Raw genomic sequence first — 15958 nt, forward strand, 5'->3', positions numbered from 1 at the left:
TTAGACACTGGACTCGCATTCGGGAGGACAACGGTTCAATCCCGCGTCCGGCCATCCTGATTTAGGTTTTCCGTGATTTCCCTATATCGCTCCAGGCAAATGCCGGGATGGTTCCTTTGAAAGGGCACGGCCGACTTCCTTCCCCGTCCTTCCCTAATCCGATGAGACCAATGACCTCGCTGTCTGGTCTCCTTCCCCCAACCAACCGGTCATTAGTCACTTTCTTTCCCTCATCTCTTCTTCCACCTTCTTCCTCCCTTCTCTGTCAATAATTTGTAATTTTATTCCACTGTAGTTCCCTTGTACAGTGTGAGGTTTTATCAGTTTTATTTACTCCAAGGTCGGAGGGACTGAGGACCACGTAGTTCGGTCCCTTCTCCAATCCAATCAACCAAGGTGTTCCCATACTGAGCACCAATAATGTGAGCTAAAAAGCTGGATAAATGATAGGTTCGCTGGTACATTTATGTCTGTCTAGAGTTTCTGTGCCATTTGCCATCTGAAACCATCAGTACTTACATTACCTATGCCACATATTTAACTGTGTGCTGGCTATTTCCAGGAGTTAGGAGACGGTGAGGGGAAGCTGATGCCACAGGAGGGCTCGACGCTGGACGCGTCGTTCTTTGCGGAGGCGGCCCTGGGCAGCAGCAGTGTGCGGTCGCCTGCCGTCCCGAATGGTGCGTCACGGGAGGACCCGCTGGAAGCAGCGCGCAAGCGCAAGATCTCACTGCAGCGCGAGGAGCTCCCCAAGAAACTAAAGCTGGTCAACATCTCAGACACAGTGAGCAAGGCGGTGAGCTCGCTGCATCGCGCGGTGGACGCAATGCAGCAGGCGACAGCACGGGGCGGAGGCGCGTCGGCGCCGTGTGACGAGTCGGAGGCGTTTGGCCGGGTGGTGGCAGCGCACCTGCGTGCACTGCCGGTGGCCACGGCACTAGATTGCCAGGCCGACATCCTCAACTATTTGTTAGAGCAGCGGCGCAGTGCCCTGCCGGGGGCGGCAGGGGCGGCCGCTCCCGCGTCGTCGACGTGAGACGGCTATGGTGCCTGTGTCTTGACTGGTGCGGGAGTACCAGGTGAGCAAAGGACATATCAAACAGGTGCAGCACAGTTAGCTGAAATGGTATTGATAATTGAGTGACAAATGTGAACAGTTGTACTGGTTGTGAATAATTTATATAGATCTACATCTAAGTCTACAGTGATACTCGGCAGTCCACCTTAGGGTGCGTGGTGGAGGGTACCCTGTATCATTGCTGGTTATTTCCTTTCCTATTCCACTCACAAATAGTATGAGCCCTAATTTCTGGTATCTTATCTTCATGGTCCTTATATGTAATGTAAGGCAATAGACTTGTTTTGTATTCAGCTTCAAATTCTGGATCTGAAAATTTTCTCAGTAGTGGTCTTTGAAAAGACAGTGACCTTCTGTCCAGGGATTTCCATTTGGAGTTCCTGAAGCACCTTTGTAGCACGTGCTTGTTTTTCAAACCTACCGCTAACAAATCTAGCAGCCCATCTCCAAATTGCTTCGTTGTCTGCCGTTAATACGACCTGATATGGACCCCAAACTCTCAAACAGCACTCGAGAATAAAAGAATAGTTCGCACCAGCATCCTATATGCGGTCCCCATTACAGATGATCTGCACGTTCCTAGAATTCTCCCAATAATAGGAAGTCGACCACTCACCTTCACTACCACAATCCTCACAAGCTCATTCCATTTCATATCGTTCAATGGTACATAGAGATGTTTAAATGATGGACTATCAACCAGCACACTGCTAATGCTGTATCTGAACATTACGGGTTTGTTTTCCCTACTCATCCACATTAACTTACATTTTTCTACACTTAGCTCTAGCTGCCATTCATCACACCCACAAGAAATTTTGTCAGTCATCTTGTATTAAGTCAATCAACTTCGACACCTGACCATTTGCAACAGCATCATCGGCAAACAAATGAAGATTCCTGTCCACCAAATCATTTACGTATGCAGAGAATAATACTGGTCCTATCGCAATCCTCTGATGCACTCCAGACGATACCCTCATCTCTGATGAACACTCGCCGTCGAGGACTTGATACTGGGTTCTGTTACTTAAGAAGTCTTCAATTCAAGCCACTCGCATATCTGTGAACCTCTTCCATATGCTTGTACATTCTTTAACAGCTTGCACTGGGGCACCATTTCAAATGACTGGTTCATTGGTTATGGAGTTCCACGGCCGAGGATTATATTATTTTAAAAAGTATAGCATCCAGTCACTGTTTTATGTACAATGGTTGAACGAAAAGTAATGCCTCCGCCTTCGTTAAGTGGGTTTGGATGGGAATATTTTACTAAATCAAACCCATAAATAACCCTTAGAGTGTGATCTTTTATTACCAATATTCACTTTTCCACATAATCACCATCCAGTTGGATACATTTCTGTCAACTATGAACAAGTTTTCTGAAGCCGTCACGGAAGAAGTCGACAGTCTGTTTCTGCAACCACAGTCTCGCAGTTCTCTCAACGTCTTCATCAGAAGCATAATGATGTCCCTGCAGATCGTCTTTTGTTATCGGGAACAGATGGAAGTCGAGCGGTGCTAAATCTGGACTGTATGTAGGATGCCGTATAGTGGCGAGGTTCAGTCTCTGATGGTCAGCTCTGGTGGCACATGAAGTGTGTGGTTTGGCATGGTCATGCTGCAGGAAAACATTTCCCTTTTCCTTTCGGACCTTGTTAGCCATTGTTTCAGAGTTTGCAGTGTTGTGATGTAACACTCTGAATTTGTTGTTCCACAATCAAGGAAATCAATGTGGATAACACCATGTGCATCCGAGAACACTGGCCGTGATGTTTCCATCTGAGGGCTGTGTCGTGAGTATCTTTTTCTGAGGCGAGTCTTTGTGTCGATATTCCATAGATTGATGTTTAGTCTCCTGTCACAATTGAACGGCAAATGGAGTCACCTTCATTCTCGTAATGCGAAAAGAGTTCCTGGCAAATTTAAAGTCTGTGCCCTTTCATTTCAGGAGTCAGGATCCGGGGTACCCATCATGCACAGATCTTCCGATAGCCAAGCAAAGCAATAATGTGACCAACATGTTCTTTTGAAATGCCGATTGTGCTTCCAGTTTCTCTCTGAGTGATACGATGACCGTCCTGAATCAATCTGTCAACATTTTGCTTGTGAAACTCTAGTGGTTGCTGTCACAGGACGTTCAACTGTTTGTTTGTCACGCATGTCAGATGTTCCCACCTCAAAATCTTTAAACTTAATCACCCAACGACGTACAGTACTAACATCAACACAGTGACTATAAACTGCTTTCATTCTGTGACGAATGTCCTTTTGGGTGACACCTTCTGCTGTCAAGAATTCAATGACTGCACGTTGCTTGAATCGCACTGACTGACCGTCTGTGCAGGGTTCCGTACTTTACACTGTAACACCACAACCGTTCAATGCCAAGGCTCCCCCTGCGGATCCAGGGGTTAGAATAGGCCCGAGCTATTCCTGCCTGTCGTAAGAGGCGACTAAAAGGAGTGCCTCCCCCTCAAGGGGGTAGTTTCCACCTGCGCCCGGAGACGGACGGTTCCACGACTTATATTTGTGGTCATTTTGGTTTTTTGCTTATTGTGGTTTCTTCCTTCCTTTGTTTAGTCTGGGTGCTAATGACCATTGTAGTTGTGTGCCCTAAAAAAATAACAATAATAATAGGAATAGATAATACAAATATTAAAGAAGAACTAAAAGAAAAATATAGACAAAGACTAACAGAAATACTGAAAACAGAATTGACAGCAAGAAACAAGACAAAAGCTATAAATACTTATGCTATACCAATATTGACCTACTCATTTGGAGTAGTGAAATAGAGTAACACAGACCTAGAAGCACTCAATACACTTACACGCTCACAATGCCACAAATATAGAATACATCACATACATTCAGCAACAGAAAGATTCACATTAAGTAGAAAGGAAGGAGGAAGGGGATTCATTGACATAAAAAACCTACATTATGGACAGGTAGACAATTTAAGAAAATTCTTTCTAGAACGAGCAGAAACTAGCAAAATACACAAAGCAATCACTCATATAAATACATCGGCTACACCACTGCAATTTCATAACCACTTCTACAACCCTTTAGATCACATAACATCAACAGATACGTAGAAAGTAAATTGGAAAAAGAAAACACTACATGGCAAGCTTCCGTATCATCTAACACAGCCACACATCGATCAAGACGCATCCAACACATGGTTAAGAAAATGATTGCAATACAGGATCAAACAATAAACACCAGATATTACAGCAAGCATATTATTAAAGATCGCAATACCACAACAGATAAATGCAGACTTTGCAAACAACAAATAGAAGCAGTAGATCACATCACAGGCGGATGTACAATACTAGCAAATACAGAATACCCCAGAAGACATGACAATGTAGCAAAAATAATACATCAACAACTTGCCTTACAACATAAACTTATAAAACAACACGTTCCCACATACAAGTACACACCACAAAATGTACTGGAGAATGATGAATACAAATTATACTGGAACAGAACGATTATAACAGATAAAACAACACCACATAACAAACCTGACATCATACTCACCAATAAAAAGAAGAAATTAACACAACTAATTGAAATATCCATACCCAACACAACAAATATACAGAAGAAAACAGGAGAAAAAATTGAAAAATACATCCAACTGGCTGAGGAAGTCAAGGACATGTGGCATCAGGATAAAGTTGACATTATACCAATTATACTATCAACTACAGGAGTCATACCTCACAATATCCACCGGTACATCAATGCAATACAGCTACATCCAAACATATATATACAACTACAAAAATCTGTAATTATTGATACATGTTCAATGACCCGAAAGTTCCTAAATGCAATATAACATATACCGTACAGTTAAAAGGAAGTCACGCTTGATCAAGGTCCGCGTCACTGTCTATTTTTGACCAGACATAACGTCTGAGAATAGAAAAAAAAAAAATAATAATAGATACCTGGAATTAAAATTTTTAACAGAACAACGACTAGCTGATCAGATCCGTGTAATAATCAAAAATAACAGGATACCCCAGTCAGAATTAGAAACCATCAAACAACAAGTACAACAAATACTAGAACAAAATAATGTGCAATCAGAAGAAGAAGAAGAAGAAGAAGAAGAAGAAAATACAGTAATGGAAAACATCCCAGAGCAAACAAACAAAGAACACCACGCATCAATTAAACAATCAGAGGAAATCGAAATCTTAAGACAGCCACCAGAACAAGCACAAATAGACTACGAAGTGACACACATGTTAGATATAGAAGAAAAATTTCAGCTGACATATATAAAATACAAAGACACAAATACAGACATTAGAACATTCTTGCATAGACCACCAAATAACCCACAAGTCGAAACAACAATAACAACTATCAACACAATCATACACAACAAAATAAATGAAAATACAACTATGGAAGAGTTACAACTACTGGTTTATGTAGGAGCACTCACCACACTAAATATACACACTGGGCAGAGATAAGAACCAACCAATACACAGAAGAAACCCACAAAACCAGCATGGCAACACAGGCTACAGATCAGAATAGAAAAACTGAGAAGACATCGGACAGCTAACACAGTTTATAAGAAATGAAATATCAGACAAAAAACGGAAAAGGTTAGGTAAAATCTCATAACAAGAAGCAATAGAGCAATTAGATGAAAAGAAGCAGAAATTACAAGCATTGGCCAAACGACTTAGAAGATACAAAAAAAGTGAAAATAGAAGGAAACAAAACCAAACATTCAACACAAACCAAAAGAAATTTTACCAGACAATAGATAACACACACATTAAAATAGACAATCCACCAAACATAACAGACATGGAACACTTCTGGAGCAACATATGGTCAAACCCGGTACAACATAACAGGCATGCACGGTGGATACAAGCAGAAACAGACTCATACAAGATGATACTACAAATGCCTGAAGTGATAATTTTGCAACATGAAGTTGCCCGAGCAATTAATTCTACGCACAATTGGAAAGCCCCTGGAAAAGATACAATAGCAAATTTCTGGCTAAAGTAGTTCACCTCAACACATTCACATCTAACTAAATTATTTAACAGTTACATTGCAGACCCATACACATTCCCTGATACACTTACACATGGAATAACCTACCTTAAACCTAAAGATCAAGCAGATACAGTAAACCCAGCTAAATATCCCTCCATAACATGCCTACCAACAATCTACAAAATATTAACTTCAGTCATTACACAGAAATTAATGACACATAAAACACAGAACAAAATTATAAATGAAGAACAAAAAGGCTGCTGCAAAGGAGCACGAGGATGTAAAGAGCAATTGATAATAGATACAGAGGTGACGTATCAAGCTAAAACTAAACAAAGGTCGCTACACTACGCGTACATTGATTACCAAAAAGCCTTTGATAGTGTACCCCACTCATGGTTACTACAAATATTGGAAATATACAAAGTAGATCCTAAATTGATACATTTCCTAAACATAGTAATGAAAAACTGGAAAACCACACTTAATATCCAAACAAATTCAGATAATATCACATCACAGCCAATACAGATTAAGCGTGGAATATACCAAGGAGACTCATTAAGTCCTTTCTGGTTCTGTCTTGCTCTGAACCCACTATCCAACATGCTAAATAATAAAAATTATGGATATAATATTACTGGAACATACCCACACAAAATCACACATTTGCTATACATGGATGATCTAAAACTACTGGCAGCAACCAATCAACAACTCAACCAACTACTAAAGATAACAGAAGTATTCAGCAATGATATAAATATGGCTTTTGGAACAGACAAATGTAAGAAAAATAGCATAGTTAACAGAAAACACACTAAACAAGAAGATTACATATTGAATAACCACAGTGACTCCATAGAAGCGATGGAAAAAAACAGATGCCTATAAATATCTAGGATACAGACAAAAAAATAGGAATAGATAATACGAATATTAAAGAAGAACTAAAAGAAAAATATAGACAAAGACTAACAGAAATACTGAAAACAGAATTGACAGCAAGAAACAAGACAAAAGCTATAAATACTTATGCTATACCAATATTGACCTACTCATTTGGAGTAGTGAAATGGAGTAACACAGACCTAGAAGCACTCAATACACTTACACGCTCACAATGCCACAAATATAGAATACATCACATACATTCAGCAACAGAAAGATTCACATTAAGCAGAAAGGAAGGAGGAAGGGGATTCATCGACATAAAAAAACCTACATTATGGACAGGTAGACAATTTAAGAAAATTCTTTCTAGAACGAGCAGAAACTAGCAAAATACACAAAGCAATCACTCATATAAATACATCTGCTACACCACTGCAATTTCATAACCACTTCTACAACCCTTTAGATCACATAACATCAACAGATACGAAGAAAGTAAATTGGAAAAAGAAAACACTACATGGCAAGCACCCGTATCATCTAACACAGCCACACATCGATCAAGACGCATCCAACACATGGCTAAGAAAATGATTGCAATACAGGATCAAACAATAAACACCAGATATTACAGCAAGCATATTATTAAAGATCGCAATACCACAACAGATAAATGCAGACTTTGCAAACAACAAATAGAAGCAGTAGATCACATCACAAGCGGATGTACAATACTAGCAAATACAGAATACCCCAGAAGACATGACAATGTAGCAAAAATAATACATCAACAACTTGCCATAAAACATAAACTAATAAAACAACACGTTCCCACATACATGTATGCACCACAAAATGTACTGGAGAATGATGAATACAAATTATACTGGAAGAGAACCATTATAACAAATAAAACAACACCACACAACAAACCTGACATCATACTCACCAATAAAAAGAAGAAATTAACACAACTAATCGAAATATCCATACCCAATACAACAAATATACAGAAGAAAAATGGGAGAAAAAATTGAAAAATACATCCAACTGGCTGAGGAAGTCAAGGACATGTGGCATCAGGATAAAGTTGACATTATACCGATTATACTATCAACTACAGGAGTCATTCCACACAATATCCACCAGTACATCAATGCAATGCAGCTACATCCAAACGTTTATATACAACTACAGAAATCCGTAATTATTGATACATGTTCAATAACTCGAAAGTTCCTAAATACAATGTAACATATACCATACAGTTAAAAAGGAAGTCACGCTTGATGAAGGTCCGCGTCAATTTCCATTTGTAACCAAACCTAAGGTCTGAGAAATAATAATAATAATAATAATAATGCTTCCTGCCAACGGGAGCTGTAGAGAAGAGGCTAGGGAACAAGCCAGTACCTGCTGTATACCTGTGCTGCCAACTGTTGAAGAGTTACAAAGATGGAGGCACTATGTTTCAGTCAACCCTCGTATTTGTATTCTTGCCAGTATATACTTTGCACTTTGACCCATCATCAGTTGGCATAATGCATATTTCAGTCTTTAGTTAGTATATCATGAAAACATTAACAACAATACAATGGCAGCTGTAGCGTCCAAACTGTTGTTGCCGTTTTAGCTATATATTAAATGAAGATCGAAATACCTATTACGCCAATTGAAGATCAGTCAAAGCTTGAAATGCGTATTGGCATAAATTTCTGTATTTCTTAAAATAATGTAGTTGTAATTTAGACTGGTATAGACAAGCTGGTTGCAATAGGCATACTTTCAGAACATGCGCAGACTGACAGGTACTGACACTGTTGTAAAGAGGTTGCTTGCAGTTAACCGTGTAAGTCATTTCTACATCTACTCTCCTCAAACCACTATGAGGTGCATTGCAGAGGGTACGTCCTTTTGTACCAGTTATTAGGGTTTCCTCCCTTCCATTCACATATGGAGCACAGGTAGAAAGATTTTTGAATGTCTCTGTGCATGGTGTAATTATTCTAATCTTATCCTCTTAATCATTGTGTGTGTAATACATAGAGGATTGTAGTACATTCATAGAGTAATCATTTGAAGTTGGTTCTAAAAACTTTGTTAGTAGATTTTCTCGGGATAGTGTACATGTATCTTAGTCTTCCAATTCTGTTTCTTCAGTATGTCTCGACACTCTCCCACAGATCAAACAAACCTGTGACCATTCATGCTGCCATTCTCTGTTATATTCAATATCCCATGTTAGTTCTATTTCAATACGGGTCCCACAATACCTGAGCAATAGCCTGTAGCTGGTTGCACAAGTGATTTGTAAGCAATCTCCTTTGTAGCTTGATTACTCTTCCCCCACTATTCCCACCGATAAACTATAGTCTACCACCTGCTGTGCCTAAGACCGAGCCTATGTGATGATTCAATTTCACACCCCTATGAAGTGTTACACTCAGGTATTTGTATGAGTTGACTGATTCCGACAGTGACTCATTGGTGCTGTGGTCGTAGGATACTGCTTTTTTGTTAAGTGCACAGTTGTACATTTCTGAACATTTAAAGCAAGTTGCCAATCTTTGCACCACTTTGAAATCTTACTGAGACCAGTCCTGACTGAATTTTTATGCAACTTCTTTGAGACAGTACTTCATTGTAGATAACTGCATCATCTGCAAAAAGTCTGAAGTTACTATTAACATTTTCTGCGAGGCCATTGAGATACATAAACAGCAATGGTCCTAGTGCACTTCTCTGGGACACACACAAAGTTACTTCATCTGATGATGACTCTGTATTCAAGATATCATGCTGCAGCCTTCCTACCAAAAAGTCCTCAATCCAGTGAGAACGAATTTTACACTATGTTTGAATTCTGTCATGTTCGTCAGCACTAGCACAATTTTTGGTACGTTTTCGGTACATAACCCAGAGTTGTGCGTGAAAGGTTGTCTGGGTTTGTGTTGTTACTGAGTAACAGATTGGGGTCATATGCAGTGGAGGAACTGCTGGGTTCTAGTCTGTCTGGCTTTTCTTCATACATATTGGTGGTCTCCCACTAAACGTGACAAAACTTGAAAGTTTTCCTCTTTGCAGATGACGCAAGTGTAATGCGACGGATGTGGAATGTAATGTAAACAGCCTGAAAAGTAATGTCAACACCTGGCTTCCAGAAAACAGATTAACACTCGACTGCAAAAAATGTAATGTGTACAGCTTTTTGACATGGATCTCTTGTAAAAGCAAAATTTCACTTTCTGAAGCTGGCTGGTCAGTCAGTGAAGTGAACACTTCTCTTTTCTACTATCTCTTACACAAACATGAAGGTTCAATTCCTTTCTCTGTTATTTTGTTTGGTGTTTATGTTTTTGGGCACCTCTGTGTATTAACCACTAGTTTACAAACTTTGTGTAGGCCATCAGTCAGACATCTCGTGGTTGGCCAGCCACTGTAATCTGCTTTCTTGTTTTACTCTCTTCTGTTTTTAGCATCTCTCTGTTGTTGTTTTCTTGTCCTCTTTTTATCCTTTTAGTGTTCGTTGCCTTTCCTTCATTCTTGTGGTTTTTCTTTCCATTTTGTGTTATATATCTTGTCTGTTTTATTCTCACACTTGTGGCATTGTTTTATTAAAAACAAGGAACTGATGACCTCGTAGTTTGGTCCTCCCCCCCCCCCCCCCCCCCTCTTTTAATTCAACCAACCAACCATCAGATGTCTCGGAATTCTGACTGGCAATGAAATTGGCTGCCTGTCAGAATTCTGAGTCTGGCCATGTGTGTGATCCGGCAACACTGTAAGGTGTGGAAGTTTCTGGAGCAAGTATCATCTTCAACTCGAGATGTTATAGTGCTGAATCTGCTGGTGGTGTAGTGGTAAATGTCATTTGATGTCAAGAGTTTGAATCTACTCCTTCATTTATTTTTTAAACTGCATTTTGCATTTAAAAGTAAGAGACATGAAGCGATGCAGTTCGCTCACGGAGACGTGCTCTCCGCATTTTTAACCGTCATTCTATGATGGCAAACTGCATTCATTATAAACAGATGTGTGCAAAGTGTCTTCGTGTTCTTTGGGATAGCAAAAGAGCTAGCTGGATTTCATTCACTGGTTCTTTTAACAGTTCCATCCCTTCCTCTGTTGTGTGGGCCAACCTCAATTGGCTCTCTGGGACCAAGATCCATTCCCCAGTTTCTGTTCTGACAGTAGCAGACAGTGTCATCGTGGATCCTATTCCTATCTCAAACACCTTGGGCACCTATTTTGCAGAAGTTTTGAGCTCCTTCCACTATCACCCTGCCTTCCTCCATCAGGAACGAGCACAGGAGGCTCTGGCGATACCCTTCCCTTCTCCGAATTGTGTGAGAGCTAGATCAATCTCTCAGTTTGTGTCGATCCTCCGCACCAGGGCCAGATGCCAAACACCTTCCTTCCAGCTACCTCCCCACCTCTCTCACCAGCTGTTTTTGCAAGGTGATGGAACGTACTATTAATGCCTGGTTGGTATGGTGTCTCAAGTCTTGCACTTTACTGGCTAATGCACAGTTTGGATTTTGAGTGCGGCTTTCTACAGTTGACCATCTTTTTACTTTGTCCATCTAGTTCACGAATGGTTTTCTGTGGAAATCCCAGACTATGGTCGTGTTCTTCGATTTGGAGAAGGCCTAAGACAGCCTCTAGAGAACTGGTATCCTCCATACTTTGTACACGTGGGGCTTCTGTGACCGCCCGCACCCCCCCCCCCCCCTCCCCCCCCCCGGTTTTTTTTTTGTTTTTTTTTTTTTTTTTTTTTTTTTTTTTTTTTTTTTTTTAAAGACAGTTTTCAAGGTGTGTGTGTGTGTGTGTGTGTGTGTGTATTCTGCCTTGTTGGACACCTTTATCCGGGTAAACAGAGTGCCTTAGGGTTCAGTCCTGAGCATCGTCCTCTTTGCTTTCGCCATTAACCCTATAATGGCCTGTCTCCCACAGGCCATCTCCGGCTCCCTTTTTGTTGATGATTTTGCCATCTGTTGCAGTTCTCCACAGACCTGTCTCACTGAGCAGCGTCTTCAGTGATGTCTTGATCATATTTACTCCTGGAGCATCGACAGTGGCTTTCGCTTTTCCACTGACAAAACCGTTTGTATGAATTTCTGGCGGCGCAATTGGTTTCTCCCACCATCTTTACATCTTGGGCCTGTTGCCCTTCTGTTCGTTGAAACTACGAAATCCCTGGGGCTCGTGCTCAATAGGAAACTCTGTTGGTCTTCCCATGTGTCTTACCTGGCAGTTGGCTGTATGCAGTTCCTCAATGTCTTTTGTATCCTCAGTGGTACTTCCTGGGGTGCCATTCGAACCACCCTCCTTCGTTTGTACCAGTCCCTCGCTCGTTTGAAACTTGACTGTGGCTATTTTGTTTGTGCGTCTGCACGTCCATCCCTCTTAAGCTGTCTCAACACTATTCACCATTGTAGCATCCTTTAGGCCACTGGCACCTTTTTACACTAGCCCATTTGAGAGTCTGTATGCTAAAGCTGCTGAACTACCACTGTCCTACTGTCGTGACTTTCTCCTTGGTATGTATGCATGCTGTTTGCCATGTGTGGCCACCCATCCTATGTCTCCTTCTTTGATGAATGGGACACACCCCTCTTCTCTGTTGCCTCCTGGAGTCCGCTTTCAGCACTTGCTATGGCGGGCTTACCTGCAGCTTTCCTGGTGGGTGCCGAACCCTTCACCACCTTGGCTTCGTGAAGCGGCCCATGTTAACCATGGCCTTCATTCGCTTTCTAAAGACACTACTCCAGCCTTACTCTATCCTCTTCAGTTCCACGACCTTCCCATGGAACTTTGCGATAGTACCTTCGTGTGCACTGATAGCTCTCGGACTGACCATGGGGTCTGGTGTGCACCTTTGTCATTGGCACCCGTGTCTTTCGATATCAGCTTCTGGCAAACTGCTAAGTATTTACAAGTGAGCTCTTCGCCCTGTATCAGGCCACAGAGTGCATCTGGCAACACGGCCTGTTCAATTGTGTCCTCTGCTCAGACACTTCAGTCTGTGCGCTGTACACTGCCCATCCCCTAGTGCAGCAGGTCCAAGAAAACTGTGACTTGCTCACTCTTGGTGGAGCCAATGTGATGTTTCTGTGGGTTCCTGGTCATGTCGGTCTGCCAGGAAACAAGGCTGCTGACACTTCTGCCATGGCTGCAGTGCTCAAACCTCAGCCCCCGAGTTCCTATATTCCCTCCGATGATCCCTATGTTGCCGTCTGTCAGGAGTGGTGTCCCTTTGGCATCGCCAATGGTCCTCCCTTCACAGGAATAAGCTCTGGCTTATTAAACCTCTCCCAGCGGCTCGGATGACCACCTCTCAGTCCTCCTGTCAGGACGAGGTCGTTTAATCTAGGCTGTGTATTGGTCACTGCATTTTTAGCCATCGTAATTTGATAAGTGGCGCTTTGTACACATCGCGCCTAAGTTTTAACTGTCTGCCACTTCTTGATGGAATGCTCTCTCTCTCTCTCTCTCTCTCTCTCTCTCTCTCTCTCTCTCTCTCTCTCTCTCTCTCTCTCTCTCTTTTAGCCATTTACATTCCGGCTTGGGTTTGCTGTATTAGTTATCAGCCGATATAGCATACGACGTGCGGACTGTCGACTGAGTTTTACTTTTTATCCATGAAAGCAATGTGGTGAAGGCCATTTAATTTTTAGTTTTGAACCTCTGTTTCTGTATAGTGTCTTTTTTTTACCCTTTTGCCACGGCCTTTTTTTAGCTGTCTTCTATTATGTCAATTGGGACTTAAGTATAATTGTTCTTTAACTCCTCTGTCTTCATGTTCTGTAGCTTTGACTAGGGCAAGTATGGCCCCAGTTTTTTGCGCCCTAAAGCAAAACGAAACCAAAACCAATGTTATTAAATGTTTCACTGCCCATCTGCAGAAAGTTGATATAATCATCTGATTTTTAGTGTAAGATTCCCTTTCGCTGGTTTTCACGAGTGAATCTCTCTCATTTTAAGCTGTTCTATGGACCAGGGTCTTGGTTTCTTCTTCTGCTCATGAACAGAAGTAGTGTCTGCATCAAACTTTGTTTTTATGTGTACGGGCTTGGTTGACACGTTTGCAGCTAGACAAGGACATGTTTGACAAACAGGTTTGTTGACGGGAGCCTTAAGGAGGTGGTGGAGTTACTATTTTTCACAGTTAGGGTGTGTTCCCCTTATTGCGCATAAGAAAATGCTGGGTGGGGAAGGATATTAAGAGATTTTACAGCATTGTGTACAGTAGAGGAACAGTTTGGAGGTGTTGGTTATATCAGCATGTCACTTTTGACGTGACAGTTAAGTCACACATCATGGATTGTAACGGAAGGCCTGAAGGTTTCCCTAGACAGTGACGAATGGCATACAGTGCTAAGCCAACTGTTTTTTCACACCACATCCATGAAAGGTCTCCATTTCCAGTAATTGCCCTTTAGCTGCACATTAAAATCTTTATACTGCTCACTTTTGATCTCAGTTATTTATTCACAGCAAGAGATTCGGAGTAATACTTGTTTTGGTCAAAACCCAGGCACCCTGAGTGCCTCGAAATGTAGCTTCTTATATAATTAAATATGGCTGGGGGTTTCGGTAATACACATGTTGCAGTGAACAAGAACTCAAAAGTATTTACCAGACTGCACCTGGATGTGATGCAGAAGTCGTAAGATACTCTTAGCAGTGCCAGATGTGTGGGTAGTTTGAGTGGAGTGAGCTGTTATCCGACGAATAGTCTGCAGCCACTGTTGGACTGCTGTGTCAGCTTCATCGTTGCACGTAAATCGCTACCCTCTCCTGAACTTTGTCAGCAGATCAAAAATATGGAAATCATAATGGCGAGGTCCCCTCCCCCGTATCAACCAAACATTATGACGAGGTCTGGACTGTGTGGTGGTTGGTCTAGTCTCTTCCAGTTAAATGACTTGAGCTTGTAGGCATTTCAGATTACCATAAGTGGTCTCACATTGTTTTGGAGGAAAACCACGTTGTCCACACAGAGAATCCCTCGGCGCTTCTTCCTGAGGCAGCCTGCTGACTTTTAGAGTGTTGAACAATAACTGTTGGTATTAATGGTTGCACCTAGTGGCACGAAATCTGGTTGGAGTGGTCCATGGTGATACGGGAAGACTTTCAACGTGATTTCCCGACAGACGGCACTGAGTGGATGTTTCCACACCTGCCATGCCGCTTTGATTCCTTCTTGAGATGCATTATGTGCATTTTATCACCAGCATCTGCAGGAAACTTTCATCCTCCTTGGCGTACTGTTACATGTTTCAGACGATTGAGTGAAGCAGTAATTTACTTGCCTTTCATCATTTCATCCAGCTGCGTAGGCACTCACTGTTGCCAAACATTTTGGTGCCCAACAGACACCACAAATGATGGTGTAAACACTTTTCATACAAAATGCCAATTTCCTGTCAAATGTCCTCAAGATGCACGCACCGATCTGCTTTCACCATTGCACCCATGTGGGAAATTTTGTCAGTCAGCAACAAACATGGCCTCCATTGTTGTGCAAGTCTTCACGGCCTTCACAAACTCTCACCACCACCACCTCCTCCTCCTCCTCCTCCTCCTCCTCCTCCTCCTCCTCCTCCTCCTCCTCCTCCTCTCACTTCTCATAGTGAGACACTTTTCCCCGTATGCATTTCCCTGTGGATTTTGATGGATGTTTGTCCCTCAAGCCGTAGAAAATGAATCGCATTTTGTCACTGGTATGCAGAACTGCCATTGTCAACAGCTGACAGTAGTGCCGTGCCACAGAGCTGCCAGTAGATGAAGCTGGACCAGACAAAGATAGATCCACCACTGGGAATGGATATGTCAACTTCACATTTACAGATGTAATTTTGCTAAAAAAATATATATAGGGCTGAAGACTTCCTCATTTGATCTTGCAGGTGCAGT

At 41.8% G+C, this 15958-nt stretch overlaps 1 protein-coding gene across 1 annotated transcript in view; it reads left to right on the forward strand.

Moving 5' to 3' along the window:
- The window catches only part of LOC126108474 (uncharacterized), a 32471-nt gene that overhangs the window by 13750 nt on the left and 2763 nt on the right, over nucleotides 1-15958 (forward strand). The window contains exon 2 of the mRNA XM_049913724.1: nucleotides 563-1079. Coding sequence (XP_049769681.1) covers nucleotides 563-1036 — 474 coding nt within the window. The 3' untranslated portion in view covers nucleotides 1037-1079. The remainder of the gene's footprint in view (nucleotides 1-562; nucleotides 1080-15958) is intronic.

This window comes from Schistocerca cancellata, chromosome 11, assembly GCF_023864275.1.
Source record: "Schistocerca cancellata isolate TAMUIC-IGC-003103 chromosome 11, iqSchCanc2.1, whole genome shotgun sequence".
Taxonomy (NCBI): Eukaryota; Metazoa; Arthropoda; class Insecta; order Orthoptera; family Acrididae; genus Schistocerca; species Schistocerca cancellata.